The following is a 13990-nucleotide window of genomic DNA, read 5'->3' as shown; positions in this document are numbered from 1 at the left end:
CGCTGACCATGTTACCGCTGTTGTGCCATTGTGAAAAGCAAATAACAATGTTTGTGAAGAAATGAAGAGCAATAGAAGTGAACAGCAGGATTCTCAGAGAATCTAGCCTGCCCCTCTCTCTCTCTCTCTCTCTCTCTCTCTCTCTCTCTCTCCCCCCCCCTCTCTCCCTCTCTCTCTCTCTCTCTCTCTCTCTCTCTCTCCCCCTCTCTCACTCTCTCTCTCACTCTCCCACCATATCCTGAGAACAAAGCACAACACGAAAAATATAATTTATTGGCTTACTTTTCCCTCTGTTTTTTTTTTTTCCCAGTTTTTAATAAGTTCCGTATTTTTGATTAGCACACTTGTCTTTTTGTGATTTTTCATGGCCTTGACATTAACTAAATTGCCCAGGACAACCCAAAGAACACTCAGACAAGACAGCAAAGGTTAGCCTGCAAATCCTTTATGACTGAGGCTGTCCTGTACCAGTCCCCCTGGAGGTCTTTGATCAGGAAAATCCAATTATTTGTGTACATACACTTCGCTCATAGAGATTAATTCATTAATTGACCCGCCTTCATCCCCACCCATACCACCCCCCCAAATAATCAACTCTTTTATCCGGTGCAACAAACACTTCGCAGGCGCTTTGTGGATTCAAAGGATTTGCTCTCCCGCTCACAAAGCGCCGCTATTCTTTGATGATTGGGCAGCGGCAAACTTCAAAGCCATAACTCTTAATTCTGACTGGCTGGCGGCCCACCAAAGTCCTTATCAAATTCTAAGAAGTGATTCTACTCTCCTCAGTTAGTCTGAGGGTATCTTGTGAGGTGAAACGCAGAAAAAGAAGAGCGGTCCTTCGCCGTGATTTTTTTGGGTTTTCCCCCCACAAATAGGCGATTTGAGGATCTTGGCAACACTTGGGAGTCTTAATTTATTTGGTATGGCAGCAGTCGCAGTTATGAGGAATGATTCTCTTCAAGCTTTCCTTCAGGTTCGTACAACAGATTAAGTTTCAATACAACGCAAATAAGCCACGAGCTTTTCTGTTTTATGTGTTAGGATTTAAATGAACAACTATGAACGAGTAATCGTTGCAGTTAGTTTCAGACGGGAATATCGTTTGTGCAAGCGCCAAATGCTTCTCAACGGTGACGTAAATTTCAAACCTTAAAGAGACGCGCCCTAGGAATACACTAAAAATGATAGTTGACTTCTAAAAACGAACCATGACACATAGCAGTGACAGGTCTAAACTTTTTCTAGAAAATGTTCTTGTCAGAGAATTTTAAAGTTGCTTCTTTGTATTTTAAAGGATCGAACTCCAAACTCCTCTCCGGAATCTAACAAGAGCTCGCACTTAGCACTGCTGGCTGCCACCTGTAACCGCATCGGGCACCCGCGCGGACCCAGTCCCGCCGAGTTTCTCCAAGTCCAGTACGACACGAGCCTCAGTTCGCCCTCCGGTTTCTTCCATCCGTGGAGCAACGACGGAGTCGCACAGAGCACTTTCTCGTGTAATTCCGCTTTGGGAGTGTCGCCGAAACCACAGCTCTCCACGCACATCCAGCCCTCTTTCAATCCACATCACGAACTTCCTCTGACTCCTCCGGCGGACCCGAGCTATGCGTATGATTTCTCTCCGGTGAAGATGTTACCTTGTTCCATGCAGTCACTACAGTCCAGCTGCCCTCCCACATATGTTCCGGCCGTCCCGTTCACCGCGCAAGCCCCTATACCGTCTTCAATACCAACATTTGTTCCCTCGCACACAGGACTGATGGACCAGCAGCCAAGACATCTGTCGCCAGGCACTAACGAGGCTATACCTTGGTGGAGCTTACAGCAAGGTGGTTCTGTTGGACATTCTTCATCGATCGCTTCTCATCGGTTTCCGTTACAACGAGGCTTGGTATTGGGTCACACGGAGTTTGCGCAGTACCACAATCAAATAGCCGCGCTCTTGCACTCGAAATCTCCACTCGGTGGCGCGAGGAGGTGCCGCAGGTGCAGGTGCCCCAACTGTCAGAACTCAAGTTCAAATGACGAGCCGGGGAGGAAGAAACAACATGTGTGTCACATCCCAGGCTGTGGAAAAGTATACGGTAAAACTTCCCACCTCAAAGCGCATTTGCGATGGCACTCGGGCGAACGGCCGTTCGTGTGTAACTGGCTGTTCTGCGGAAAAAGTTTCACGCGCTCGGACGAGCTGCAGAGGCACTTGCGCACGCACACGGGCGAGAAACGTTTCGCTTGTCCGGACTGTTGCAAACGTTTTATGCGCAGCGACCATTTGGCCAAGCACGTGAAGACGCACCAGGGCAAAAAGGGCAGACAGCCACATCGCGTGCTGGAACACATGAAGAGAGAGGATATAAGGAATTTCTAAATGGCCAAATAATTTTGATCTGATTTCTTTTGGACTGAAAGTGCAATAGCAATGAACGGTATATAAAGCCAACGACCAATGGGATATCACAGATTAAATCCACGGCATATTTTTAAGCACTTGAATGAACAAGTGTTTTTAACTGAAATTATGATATGAATAATGTCTTAGGTATTCGTTAGTAGGCCTAACTGATAGATGTCCTACCTTTCAGTGACATTACAATATAATTGTTAATGTTCCAATGCAATGTTGGCGGCAGTATCAATACGTTTAAAAAAAACTGTCTCAAAGATTTGATATTTTTGTACATATTATTTAAGAACTTTTGTTTATCAAAGGTGTAAATTCTTTTCACTCCTAGTGGGTGGGAATGCATGCTTTTAAAAAGTACCTCATAGCACACCTTCAAATGGCCCCAAACAAAGAATAAAAACTTAATGCTACTGTGACAATCTAATTTTTTGGAATTGTTTTTTTTTTCTATTCATAGACCAACAAAAGACGCAACTTTGATCTTGCAACGTTGTCTCAGTTTCAGAATACGTTTTATTTCCGCAGAGAATGACCACAGTTATTTCCATTGTGTGTTTTGTACCGAAGATATTTCTTGGCAATTTCCTCTTTGCTTTAAGATTTCGTTGACCACATTCATACACAGTCATATGCAGATGAATGTTTGTTTGGTTTTTTAACCGTGATATTTTCATCACCATGTTGGCAGACGTTCACATATGTTCAGCAGCTCACGATGCCAAAACAGATGTGTAAACATTGCTGTGCGTCCAGCGTATTGCTCTCAAAACGTTTCCTTTGGAATGCTAAACATGGTAGTTATTGTTGGTCAGCCTCCTCAGTGTGCCTGAGTTGGTCTGAAGGGACATTTGTACAATCCACTTTTGTACATTCTCTGAAACCATGGTGACAAAGTCGTCAGGTATATACTCAAGTTCATCTGTTTATAAGCAATAGCATGTATCAGTTTTCTTTGTATCTACTTAAATAATAAGATAAGTAGTTTTAGATAAATAGCGATATTTGAGATTGTAATGGCAGTCTGACATCCAGTGAGAAACACTGTCTTCTGTGTCATGGTATCTGTCCACTGGACCAGTAAACTAGTTTGAGTTTCATGGTATCACCAAGAAAGTTGATGTTTTAGAAAAATATTCAGTGGATTTAAACAGAAGAGCAACATCTATCATTCATTTGACATCTCAAATATGACTCAAGTTCTTGAGTCCAAAAATAACATATTAAGCAGTTATGAAGTTTGATCAGAAACACAGAAAACAGGGGGCTAAACATTCTTTTGCTTTGACGACTGCTGCACTGTGTTCTGGGAGATTTTTGAAGAATTTTGAGAAGATAGCTCTACTTTTGAATCATTAGTAGTAACATCAGTTACAAGGATCATCTTGGTCTTCTCTTAAAGAGGAAGGTTCGCCTTTGCTGACATAAGGACCCACTTTGACAGCTGCCTCCCTATAATTTCTGTCCTTGAATGGAAATTGTGTTACTGTCTCAGACGACCAGTATTGACCAAGGTTTACATTTTGGAAACCACAGAGTGTACTAATGTGTGACGTTTGCTAGCTGACTGGATGAAAACAGCTTTACGTTCAGGCTTCTTAAAAACCAGTAATAACAGTTGCTAGTTCATTCTGCCTTTTTTTGTAGTTTTAATCATATGACATTTTGAAAATCACTCATTCAGAAGTTCGCAGAAAACAGAACCACTACCGTTTTGATGGCATGTTAAATCAGTATGGCTTTTGAAATATTTTAGGTCTCTGCTCTGGAAAATGAACATTGTTGATGAAAAGAAAAGAACAAAAAAAAAGACTCACGTGTTTGATTGGAAAAACCATACCATGTGCGATAGGCTCCCATATGCTCGTTATGGTCTCATTAGAACTCCAGGGTGTGATTTAACAACACGTCCATATGTTGAAGAGGGTGAATTTCCCCTTTACTTCTAACCTCCAGCTCTAATTAAACCAAGTATGTTCCGCTTGATTAACACTGGGACCCTGTAGTAACCAACCTCTCATTCAGACAGACTGCTTTGACGCATGTCATGATATCATGACAGTTCGCGAAGGTAAGGTTTTGTGGGGTTAATTGTGTTGCTAGATTAATACTTGTGTGGTTTTTAGTATTTCATGCAGAAATTCCATAACAAAACATTTTTATGAAAGAGAAGTTTGGTGAGGATTTTGGTTACACAAACGATGTGGAATAATTTGCAAAACAAATGTACATCATGTTTAATCATTTAACAAGAGAATGGCCATATATTCACTTTTAAACTTTCACAAGTGACACATTGATCCAACTGAGAGCGTTCAAGAATGACAATACATCTGATACTGGAATCCATTCATGCATCCAGGTAAGGACTTCAAGTGAGTGAATCATTTTGGGGATCCAACCATTTGTGGCTGGATCAGGAGCATACCACAATGTCTCCTTTAACTCACCTCATTATCTGAACTCAAGGCCCCAACCCAAATAGACTAAAAAGAAGAAGATTTAGACACAATTTATCTTGTTTCAATCTAAAGTTGGTTTTATAAAAAAAACGTTAAAGGTAATAATATGTTGGCCTATTAAAGTCTAGTAAACGTTAGGTGATAATAGTGAAGGCAGAGCGGTGGCTCCGCTGCTCCGCCGGACAGTTTGGTCCCGCCTACGTGGTGCGTGCTCACCATCTCGCTCCATTGCAGCTGTCTCATGTTTGCAAACGCTATATGCCTCCGTAATGCCCATTCGTTTGAATTCTGGAAGAGGTTAATGAATGGAAACACTGTGGACAGAAACAGAGGGGTAAATTCAATTTATATTTAAACTAGGCCCAGTTACACTGTTGTTTCTCTCGGATTACCCGAGGTGAGACAGAGCCAACCTGTTGCTATGGGAACTGTGAGTTTGTTTTTTTCCGGGTGCTTAGCTGGGAGCCTCGGAATACAGTCGTTAACTTCAAGGTATTTTTGACAAAACAAATTGAAGATATTTGTAATTAGTGCTCGCGCGGGAACACACACGCTGAGGAGACGTTTAATGAACTACATACCCGGTCAGTTCATCGGAGAGAAAACCAGCAACTTTTCGTTAAAGTGGTTATTACACTTGTTAGGGAGCCTAAATGGACAGGTACGTCAGGTCGCGCGCACATGAAACAGCCAATGGTAAACCATAACAACAACTGCACCGTCATTAACTACACGTTCTATTTTCATTTAATCTGTGTTTAGACTGCAGTGTGTTGGAAAGTCTTCCAAACTGCCCTCAAAGGTGGGTGATTTTTTTTTTTTTTTTTTAAAGAATGTAGAGCAGAACGTTACCATTCCTCTGCGGACTACTGAGTAGGCCTCTTCCTTGTCGCAATCCATGGCTGAACAATATTTAAACTAATATAGGCCTATAAGTAATTGAATTCCGATGTTATGATACTGAAGTAGTATGATGATTTTTGGTTTAATGCTCTTTGTTAACTTAACACTGTTAGGTCTTTCTTTAACTAACTCGGTATCCATTAATTATGTCTCTGCAAGATTTTTTTCTTTTTTTTTCCTTTTTTTTAAATAATGTCCTTTGATCTTACACTGGCTGAAACAAAGCTTGTCTGATGTTATATCATTTGCTTTAACCAGGATGAATCACCTCTAAAACCAGAAGACCTTTGTTCTGGAGGTGAGTTGACAGGAAATCTCTCATCTGCTTTAGCTGAATGAACTTATTGTCTGAGGTAATCTTGTGAAACTCACTTTTCTCCTCTAGGCATTGTCCTGTCTTCAGAGCGCATTACAAATGAACCCAAAGTGAAGAAAATACGGTGGGTATAGCAACACCTGTTCCGGTTTAATTGGAATTGCTCTCATCAGTGACGTTATATTTCAAAACAAACCTTTCATTGACAGTCTCTCTTGCTTCGGACGGATAGCTCTTTGTTTGGTTTTACTCCTCACGCTCTCACCTGTTTTTTTTTTTTTTATTCTTCCCGTTATCACAAAGAAAAAAAAAAAACAGTCTCAAAGTGAACCAGACAGTGTATCTAATTGGTCTGTGTTTTTCAGGTAGGGAAGTACCTTTCCTTTCAAAGCAAGCCCCAGTCATGGTCTTTGGCTCCTGTTCTGTCTCACACAGGCCTCCAAACACCAGGTCTCACACAGTGCAGCACAGAGGCATGCCCTGCTCCTCTGTGTCGTCCAATAGAAGCAGTTTTCAAGCGAAACCCAACGGGTACGTGAAGCAGAAACGCCTCCTGGTGTGGGAATGTCATATGCAGACCATATTCACTGATTTGAATTTACAGTAGATATGTTCAGCTTGACAAATTATCTGACCCCCCCCCCCCCCCCCCCCCATCTCCCCAAATGGTTTAGACACTGTGTCTGAAACTAGAGCTAGAACATCATCAACCTGTAATTACTGTCAAATATCTTAAACGAGAACTACAGACATGTCGGTCTATTTTCCAATGGTGTTTTTGGTATTTGCCTGTCTGTCTGTATATATGTCTGTCTTTCTCTCTGTCTGTCTGTTTGTTTGTTTGTTTTTTTGAGATGCATACATCAGCTTTAGGCACATAAACACATGAGCTATACTGCTCAGTGGTCAAATGATCAAAAACCCAACTCAGCGCGTTGCAAACGCGAAACGTCTTGTCCGTAAAGAAAGACGTGAGACTGCAGCCTGGCATGTCCTGTAATCCACGGGTTTGGTATATGGCTGTGAATAGGAGCCAGTGTAGGACAGTTCTCATCCTGTTCTTTAAGGTTCCAACCAGTCAGATCGTTTTGACATCAGAAGGCCATTTGGTGCTATCAGTCTTCTGTGTCTGGAGATGGCATGATGTCAGTGTGAGCAGAGATTCATAAGTGCTGTGATAAATGCTGATATTTCTGTCTTGTGCTCTGTGTAGTTAACAGGAAACGCTTGACTCACATGCCAAAATGGACCGTATGCTAAGCGAGCCGGGACAACTCCATTTACTTCACGTTTTCACTATAAAGCAAGAAACTGCTGTTGTTTGGGTCTATCCATTGGGATTATAGAAAAACTCGTGTTTGGTGTGTTGTTTCATTGTCATATGTGAAATGACAGTGAATCTTGTAACGATACAAAAAAAGTTTCAGAAGCGAACTTTTCGCACATCCTAAGATAGATCAGGATCAATCCATTTAGAAACCACCATATGCCATGCTGGAGGATCTCCAGAGGAAAGTGTCAGTTATATGTGAATTTTTTTCCTTAACTTTTAGATTAATTTTTTTCTTTTCAGTAGGTCTTTTGTATGTGCAGAGACTGTCCATATGAATGTAGACATGCAAATATGAACAAAGAAAACTTTGATTTTCTCTTTTGTTTGTTTGTTTGTTTGTTTTAAACAAATGTGAGATTCAGTAAGTAATGTGATTGTGTATCTGTAGACCTGTATCTGCCTGCCCGAATGAAATGGTACATCTATGATCACAAAATTATCATTTAAAAAATATATATGTATATTGAAGAAAAATTCTGCATGTGAATATCGCATCATATACATACCACAGCATTTTCTCCTGTTCACCTTTTTCTTTCTTTTTTTCTTTTTTTTTTTTTGAGTTACAGAACAGCGAGGAGAAATGAAAGGGCTTTGGGGTTGTTTGTGGGCCCCCCCCCCCCCCCCCCCCCCCCCCCCCCCCAGCCCGTGACTGAGGTCATGCATGGGAGTGCGTGGTGGTGTGTGGTTTATGGGGCGTGGCCGCATAAAAGCCACGGAAACGGCGACGGCGAACGCTTGGATAACCTGTAATAGATTACATTTTTTTTATGACGCGTCATTACAGGAGCGGAGATCACAGAGCTTCGGCGACGCCGGGCCAAACAGATGTAACCGCGCATGTTAATGAGCTATCAAAACACTGTCCTCCCTCCATCCCAGGTACGGAAACCATCTCATTTTCCTAATGCCGTAAACTCTCACATTCGTCCCATCACTGAAGGACAAGCAGGTGACCTTCAGGCGGGGAAAAAAAAAAAACGAGAAAAAGAAAAAAAAGAAAAGAAAAGAAAAGACCTGAACGTCGAAGTGAAAGGCCTGTTTCACTGTCCTCGGTCTAAAGCCGCGGTCGTTGTTTTTGGTTTTAGTTTAGTGTGGAGTGCTGAGTGATGTGTTATCGTGTGTGGTCATGCAGTGACAGACCGATAAGAAAGATACTGTTCTTTTTTGCCTTTTGTTTCATGGCTTTTGATATCCGTCAGTGTCTTGTCCAAAACCTTTTTTTTTATGTTTTGTTTTGGCTTGTTTTGTTTTTGTTTTTTGTTTTTTTACTGTCTGTAGCTTCTCCTGGCCTCTCTGAAGCCAAACCTGCTACAGCAAAGTGTGTGGAACCCGTGTGTGAGACAGAGCGGCCGCTGCCAACGCGTCCTGCGTGTGTGACGCGTCCCGACTGCCTCCCATCTGATAGTAACACCGATCAAAGTCCCAGAGGAGGTGAAAGCGAGGTGGAGGAGGTAGAGGAGGAGTATGAGGAAGATGAAGTCAGAGCCCCTCTGGAGCTGTTGGCTGAGGTGAGAAAGTTTCATGGAGCTGATCTACAAAAAAAAAAAAAAATCGGTACAGACAGAAACACCAAAAAAAAAAAGAAGAAGAAGAAGAAGAAGAGGAAGATTTTTACATTACAAATGGAATTTCAGATTTCATCCCCCTTTAGCTGTGTCCGTTTGAATCATCCCGACAATCAAACGGTTATATCCTGGCTTCTCCAGAGTTCATTTCGGTGATGATCGTCACGAAAAAAAAATAATTTTTTGCTTTTTCCCCCTTTCTTTTTCTTTTTCTTTCAATTCTCAAACCTCAGAAACTGTAGTCTTTTTTTCTCTCTTTGATCAGAGCATAGGAGGCAAAAAAAAAGCAAAATCCATTTGTACTCCCAATCATCATAACATAAAAAAGATTCGTAGTGTCAAAAATGTGGCCCTGTAGAAAGCAGCAGAGTTTTTGTATCAGAGATGGACCTGCCTGCTTGGACTGGGTCAGAGTCATTGCAGATTCTGGTGTGTGTGTGTGTGTGTGTGTGTTTGTGTAGGTGTGTGTGTGTTGTGTAGAGAGTTCAAAATACATGGTGAGGTCACATCCCCTCACACTGTTTACATACATGTCTATCTATCTATCTATCTATCTATCTATCTATCTATCTATCTATCTATCTATCTATCTATCTATCTATCTATCTATCTATCTATCTATCTATCTATCCCAACTCTGATTCCAGTTTCTCCAGTCCGTGATGAAGAAGGACTACCTGCTGGCTAGGAAACTCTGTAAGATGGGTATGTATGTGTGTATATATATATATATATATATATATATATATATATGGTTATTTTTATATATTATTTATATTTATTGTATATATATTAATTATTATTGTTATTTATTCATTGTGTTTGTTGCCGTTTGACTGGTTGTGTGGTAAGTGAATGGTACTTGGCTTCAGAGCCTCGAGCTTTAAACTCCCTTTGAGAAACAGTTTTTCCAAAAAAAAAAGCGTTGAATATTCGCACAATTTTCTACTCTGACTGTTCTGCCTCTTAACAGCAGCGTTTGAGAATGTCTAATTAATTAATCTCCTCAGGAGGAGGGGAGGGGAGGGGCCCTGTGATTTTACACGGTGTAGTTTGGTATCTGTAGCGTGTTTATCTCTATGTGGTTTTGGCGTGTGTGACTCATCTAATCTAAAAAGCCTCAGAAATGGATGCTATTCTCTGCCACAGTAAGTGCTGAGACGCTAGTTTTCATTCTTATTCTCTCTCTCTCTCTCTCTCTCTCTCTCTCTCTCTCTCTTTTCTTTCAGTTCTTGTTTATGAGCCACAGAACCCAGAGGCTAAGCTTTTTCTTCCTCTTCTAGAAGAAAAACTACTACTTATAGGTAAGACAACTCTCTCTCTCTCTCTCTCTCTTTCTCTCTTTCTCTCTTTCTCTCTTTCTCTCTTTCTCCGTCTGTATCACTCTGTCATTCTCTCTCTATCTTTCTCTCTCTCTCTCTCTCCTTATTATGATGTTTTTTTCCCTTTTGATAAGAACATATTTATATGTCATTTCTCTATCACCTCATCTTGGTTCTATGGTTTTATTTTAAACCCTTGAAAAGAAAAAAAAAAGCGATTTACATTTTTATGAGAAATGTGTGAAATTGTGTGGGTTTCTTTTTTTAATATTTTAATTGACTTTCTGAGATAAAAAATGCACGGTCTTAAACCATGCTAAATTGGTAATTGGTTTCTAAATTTTGACATTATAGGCCTACGCAGATTAAAAGAAAGACGTCCAGACCCATTTGGCAGTGTTTCACTCACACATTAAAAAGATTATTTAATATGAAATTAGTTGTCCACCTACAGTCTAAAACAGGAAACTGAAATATTTCTTTGAGTACTGATATTATTATCCAATGGAGAATCATGATAAGTTTTCATACTGAAAACCCATCAGTGATTGCATGTGTTATATCTGTGTATGTGTATGATCAGCTCTCAGCCCTTTAAGAATCAAATACTACAGTGAGACGACCATCCACTGTATACAACCAACAGTAAATGCTCAGTACAAACAGTAAATCTACAGTAAACGCGCTACGCTAGAGAGAATAGGCAGAGAGGCCAGTTTACTGTCCAGAAAAATAGGTCAGTGTGTGTGTGTGTGTGTGTGTGTGTGTGTGTGTGTGTGTGTGTGTGTGTGTGTGTCTCATTGTCAGCTCAACAAGAGGAGGAAGACGGCTCCGACTCCAGCAGTGAGGAGGAGGAAGGAGGTGACGACACCGAGGATGAGGATGGTGATAGAGAGAGCAGTGAGGAAGATGTCTCAGACAGCTGTGATTCTGATGGAGAATCCACTGAGGCCTCCGACAATTCTTCCTCATCCACTCCATCACCATCATCATCATCATCTGATCTTGAGGAAGAGGAGGGCAGAGGAGAGGAAGATTACAAACACTGCAGACGAGCACCTCTCCTGTAGTGACTAATTTTAGCTAAAACAAAATTAATATTGCAACATTGCAACAATAATATTGTTATTCTTACTATTATTGTTATTCTATTTATTTACTCTGAGTGTCTGATCATGGTTAAATGATGTTTGACTGACCTATGTCTTCTGACTGTTACATAAGGATTGTTGTTCGCTAACTACACATCTGGAATATAAAAAAGACAATGACTCTGTGTGTGTGTGTGTGTGTGTGTGTGTTTGTGTGAAATAAAAAAGAACTGGAAAAATTGTCCTCTCAGTCCAGAGTGCTCTGAATCTGCTAACATGCATGTAAAAGTGATTGACAGCTGATTTAAATAAGCAGAGGTAAAACACTGACCAAATGCACATTACAGAAGAGTAAACACACAAGTGTATGTGCATATATATATATATATATATATATATATATATATATTTGTTGCTTGTTGCTTATATATGTGTTGCTTGTTCACTGCACAAAATTCTCTCTCTCGCTCTCTCTCTCTCTCACATACACACAAACACATTTCTGATGCCTGATTTGAGTTTAACATATTTTTTCATAAATCCCTAAACCAACAACATACGCAGTATTTTGCGATGCGCCAAAATCGAAATAGGAACTGCGAGCTGGATGTTTACTGGATTTTTAACGACCTCTCTTAAAGACACGATGAAATGAACGTCGTCATTTTGCGCCATCTGCTGGAGAAGGGGAGAAAAGGAAAAACACTTTCCACCTGTGCCCGTCTCTGTGTTATCTGGTAGAGCAAACCGACCTTAAAAAAAAATAAAAAAAGATTACTTACAAAACAGGTTTAAAATTTACAAGAGATAAATGTTACAGATGGCCTCCGTACTGTAATTACTGCGGAAAGCATGGAGTACTTCTGTAACGTCCTAATTTGTCGTAATTTAGTCTCATTTCTCATTTGTTCTTCACAAAGCACTCTTCGCGTGTCTTCAACAGCTTTTTTTTTATTCAGTAAGACGTCAATATCTGTGAGGAAAAAAAAAAATTCGTACGATCTTCTTACGTTTACAAACAACAGGGGTTCTACGTTCGTCACTAATGAAGTCACAGGTCACCCTCCCAGTTTCGCAAGAGCCCGCGACCAACCGCCGTCGTCCAAGCGCTGAAGCCGCGTAACGCGCATCGGGGTGGGGGCTGCAAGTCTGTCATCCACTGAGGGTTGTGAAATGCTGTTCATAACCAAGGACACGATATGACATTGAACAAGCAATGACATTCATACACCACTGCCTTAGACCGAGGGAAATGTGTGATTATTATGCCTCCAAAATGAGTTGAAAATGATTTGAGACATGGTAGACAATATTCACAATCTAATGGAGCCGTGGATCATTAATTATGTCCATGTTTGACGATTTATGGTAAGCAAGGCCGTTTAAATAACTCCATCAAGCAACACGTGTCTTTGAAATTTGGCATCGGCGCTTTAACGTTGTGTCAACCGTTTCCCTATTAGACAATTTAGGTTACAACTTAAGATACGATCCATTGCGGTGTTGTTCAGAAATAAAATATGTAATACGAAACATCAGTTCTCCTCTGACATCCATCATTGGTGAAATGAAGGATTTTAGTTCGAGCTGGTTGATTCTCTACTGCCACCTCGTGGGTTCTTGGTTTTCCCCCCTCTCCAACATCCAGATGTTTCATTTTTGGTTGATTGGTCTTAAAGGATGGGGACTGTTATCACGGTAAATTTAAAACTGATGAAAAAGGTGGCCAACTGTTGAATATTTCAGTGTATGTTATGTTTTAGGCATTTAAGTTCATGTCACTTTTTGCCCAATCAGTTTTTTTAAAGATGGATCTAATCTCTAAGGATATCATTGAACAATAGAGAGACACTATATGTGGTTACGAAATCGAAAACGTCACTGAAAAAATCACCTACAGTCAAAGGCATTGCATTGCGAAAATAAAATGTTGTTTTGGACTCTCTCTCTCTCTCTTTCTCTCTCTCTCTCTCTCTCTCTCTCTCTCTCTCGCTCTCTCTCTCTCTCTCTCTCTCTCTCTCTGCAGTTTGTTGTATGGACGTGATGTGTCGCTCGGAGGGCGAAACTTCTTAAGTCCGTTTGCGCGCGTGAGTGGGAGTCTTGATCGCTCTATAAAACCCAAGTGACAATCATACCTGCGACCAAGTCACGCTCGCTCGCAAAGAAAAAACACACAACCGCACGTCTGATTCATTCCTATTCCTAGAAATAAAGAGGATTTTTCTGCATTATCGGGAGCCCACAGAGCAGAAGCGGAGGTTCTGGCGATTCTTACGAGACCCACGAATGCATGCGTAACGAAAAATCAAACATTCAGGACGAGGGTAAAGCTATTTGGATTTTTTTGCGGTCCATTGATATTCTAATGTTCCGTTGGAGTGTCACAGAACTGAATTTGCTTTTTATAAGGCGTTAACCTGGATTCTCCGTCATAGTTTTTTTGGGGGGGATTCTATACAAGGCACAGCAGTCCTCCATCACACCTGTAACTGTGACAACGGTAAGATTCAGTATTCTGTCCTTTCATTTGTAGAAATACATGAACAAGGACCCCCTGTCGTCTCTTATTCTTTGATGTTGATTCACAATCT

The 13990-nt window shown here is 40.8% G+C and overlaps 1 protein-coding gene across 1 annotated transcript; it reads left to right on the top strand.

Moving 5' to 3' along the window:
* Window positions 1-925: 925 nt before the first annotated feature.
* LOC115818398 (transcription factor Sp5) lies at window positions 926-2371 on the top strand. The gene is made up of 2 exons (XM_030781763.1): window positions 926-976; window positions 1298-2371. Exons 1-2 carry the CDS (start codon window positions 926-928, stop codon window positions 2369-2371), a joined length of 1125 nt encoding a protein of 374 aa, XP_030637623.1.
* The last annotated feature ends 11619 nt before the right edge of the window (window positions 2372-13990 follow it).

The sequence above is a fragment of the Chanos chanos genome, chromosome 8 (assembly GCF_902362185.1).
Source record: "Chanos chanos chromosome 8, fChaCha1.1, whole genome shotgun sequence".
Lineage (NCBI taxonomy): Eukaryota > Metazoa > Chordata > Actinopteri > Gonorynchiformes > Chanidae > Chanos > Chanos chanos.
Note: the sequence above shows the minus strand (reverse complement) of the source record. Positions and strands in the feature narration are given on the sequence as shown.

What these genes read in the sequence shown, in the direction of transcription:
- LOC115818398 (XM_030781763.1), top strand. Translation starts at nt 926, where the DNA reads ATGGCAGCAGTCGCAGTTATGAGGAATGATTCTCTTCAAGCTTTCCTT. An exon ending in CTCTTCAAGCTTTCCTTCAG is followed by an intron (nt 977 to 1,297) that starts GTTCGTACAACA and finishes TGTATTTTAAAG; the next exon opens with GATCGAACTCCAAACTCCTC.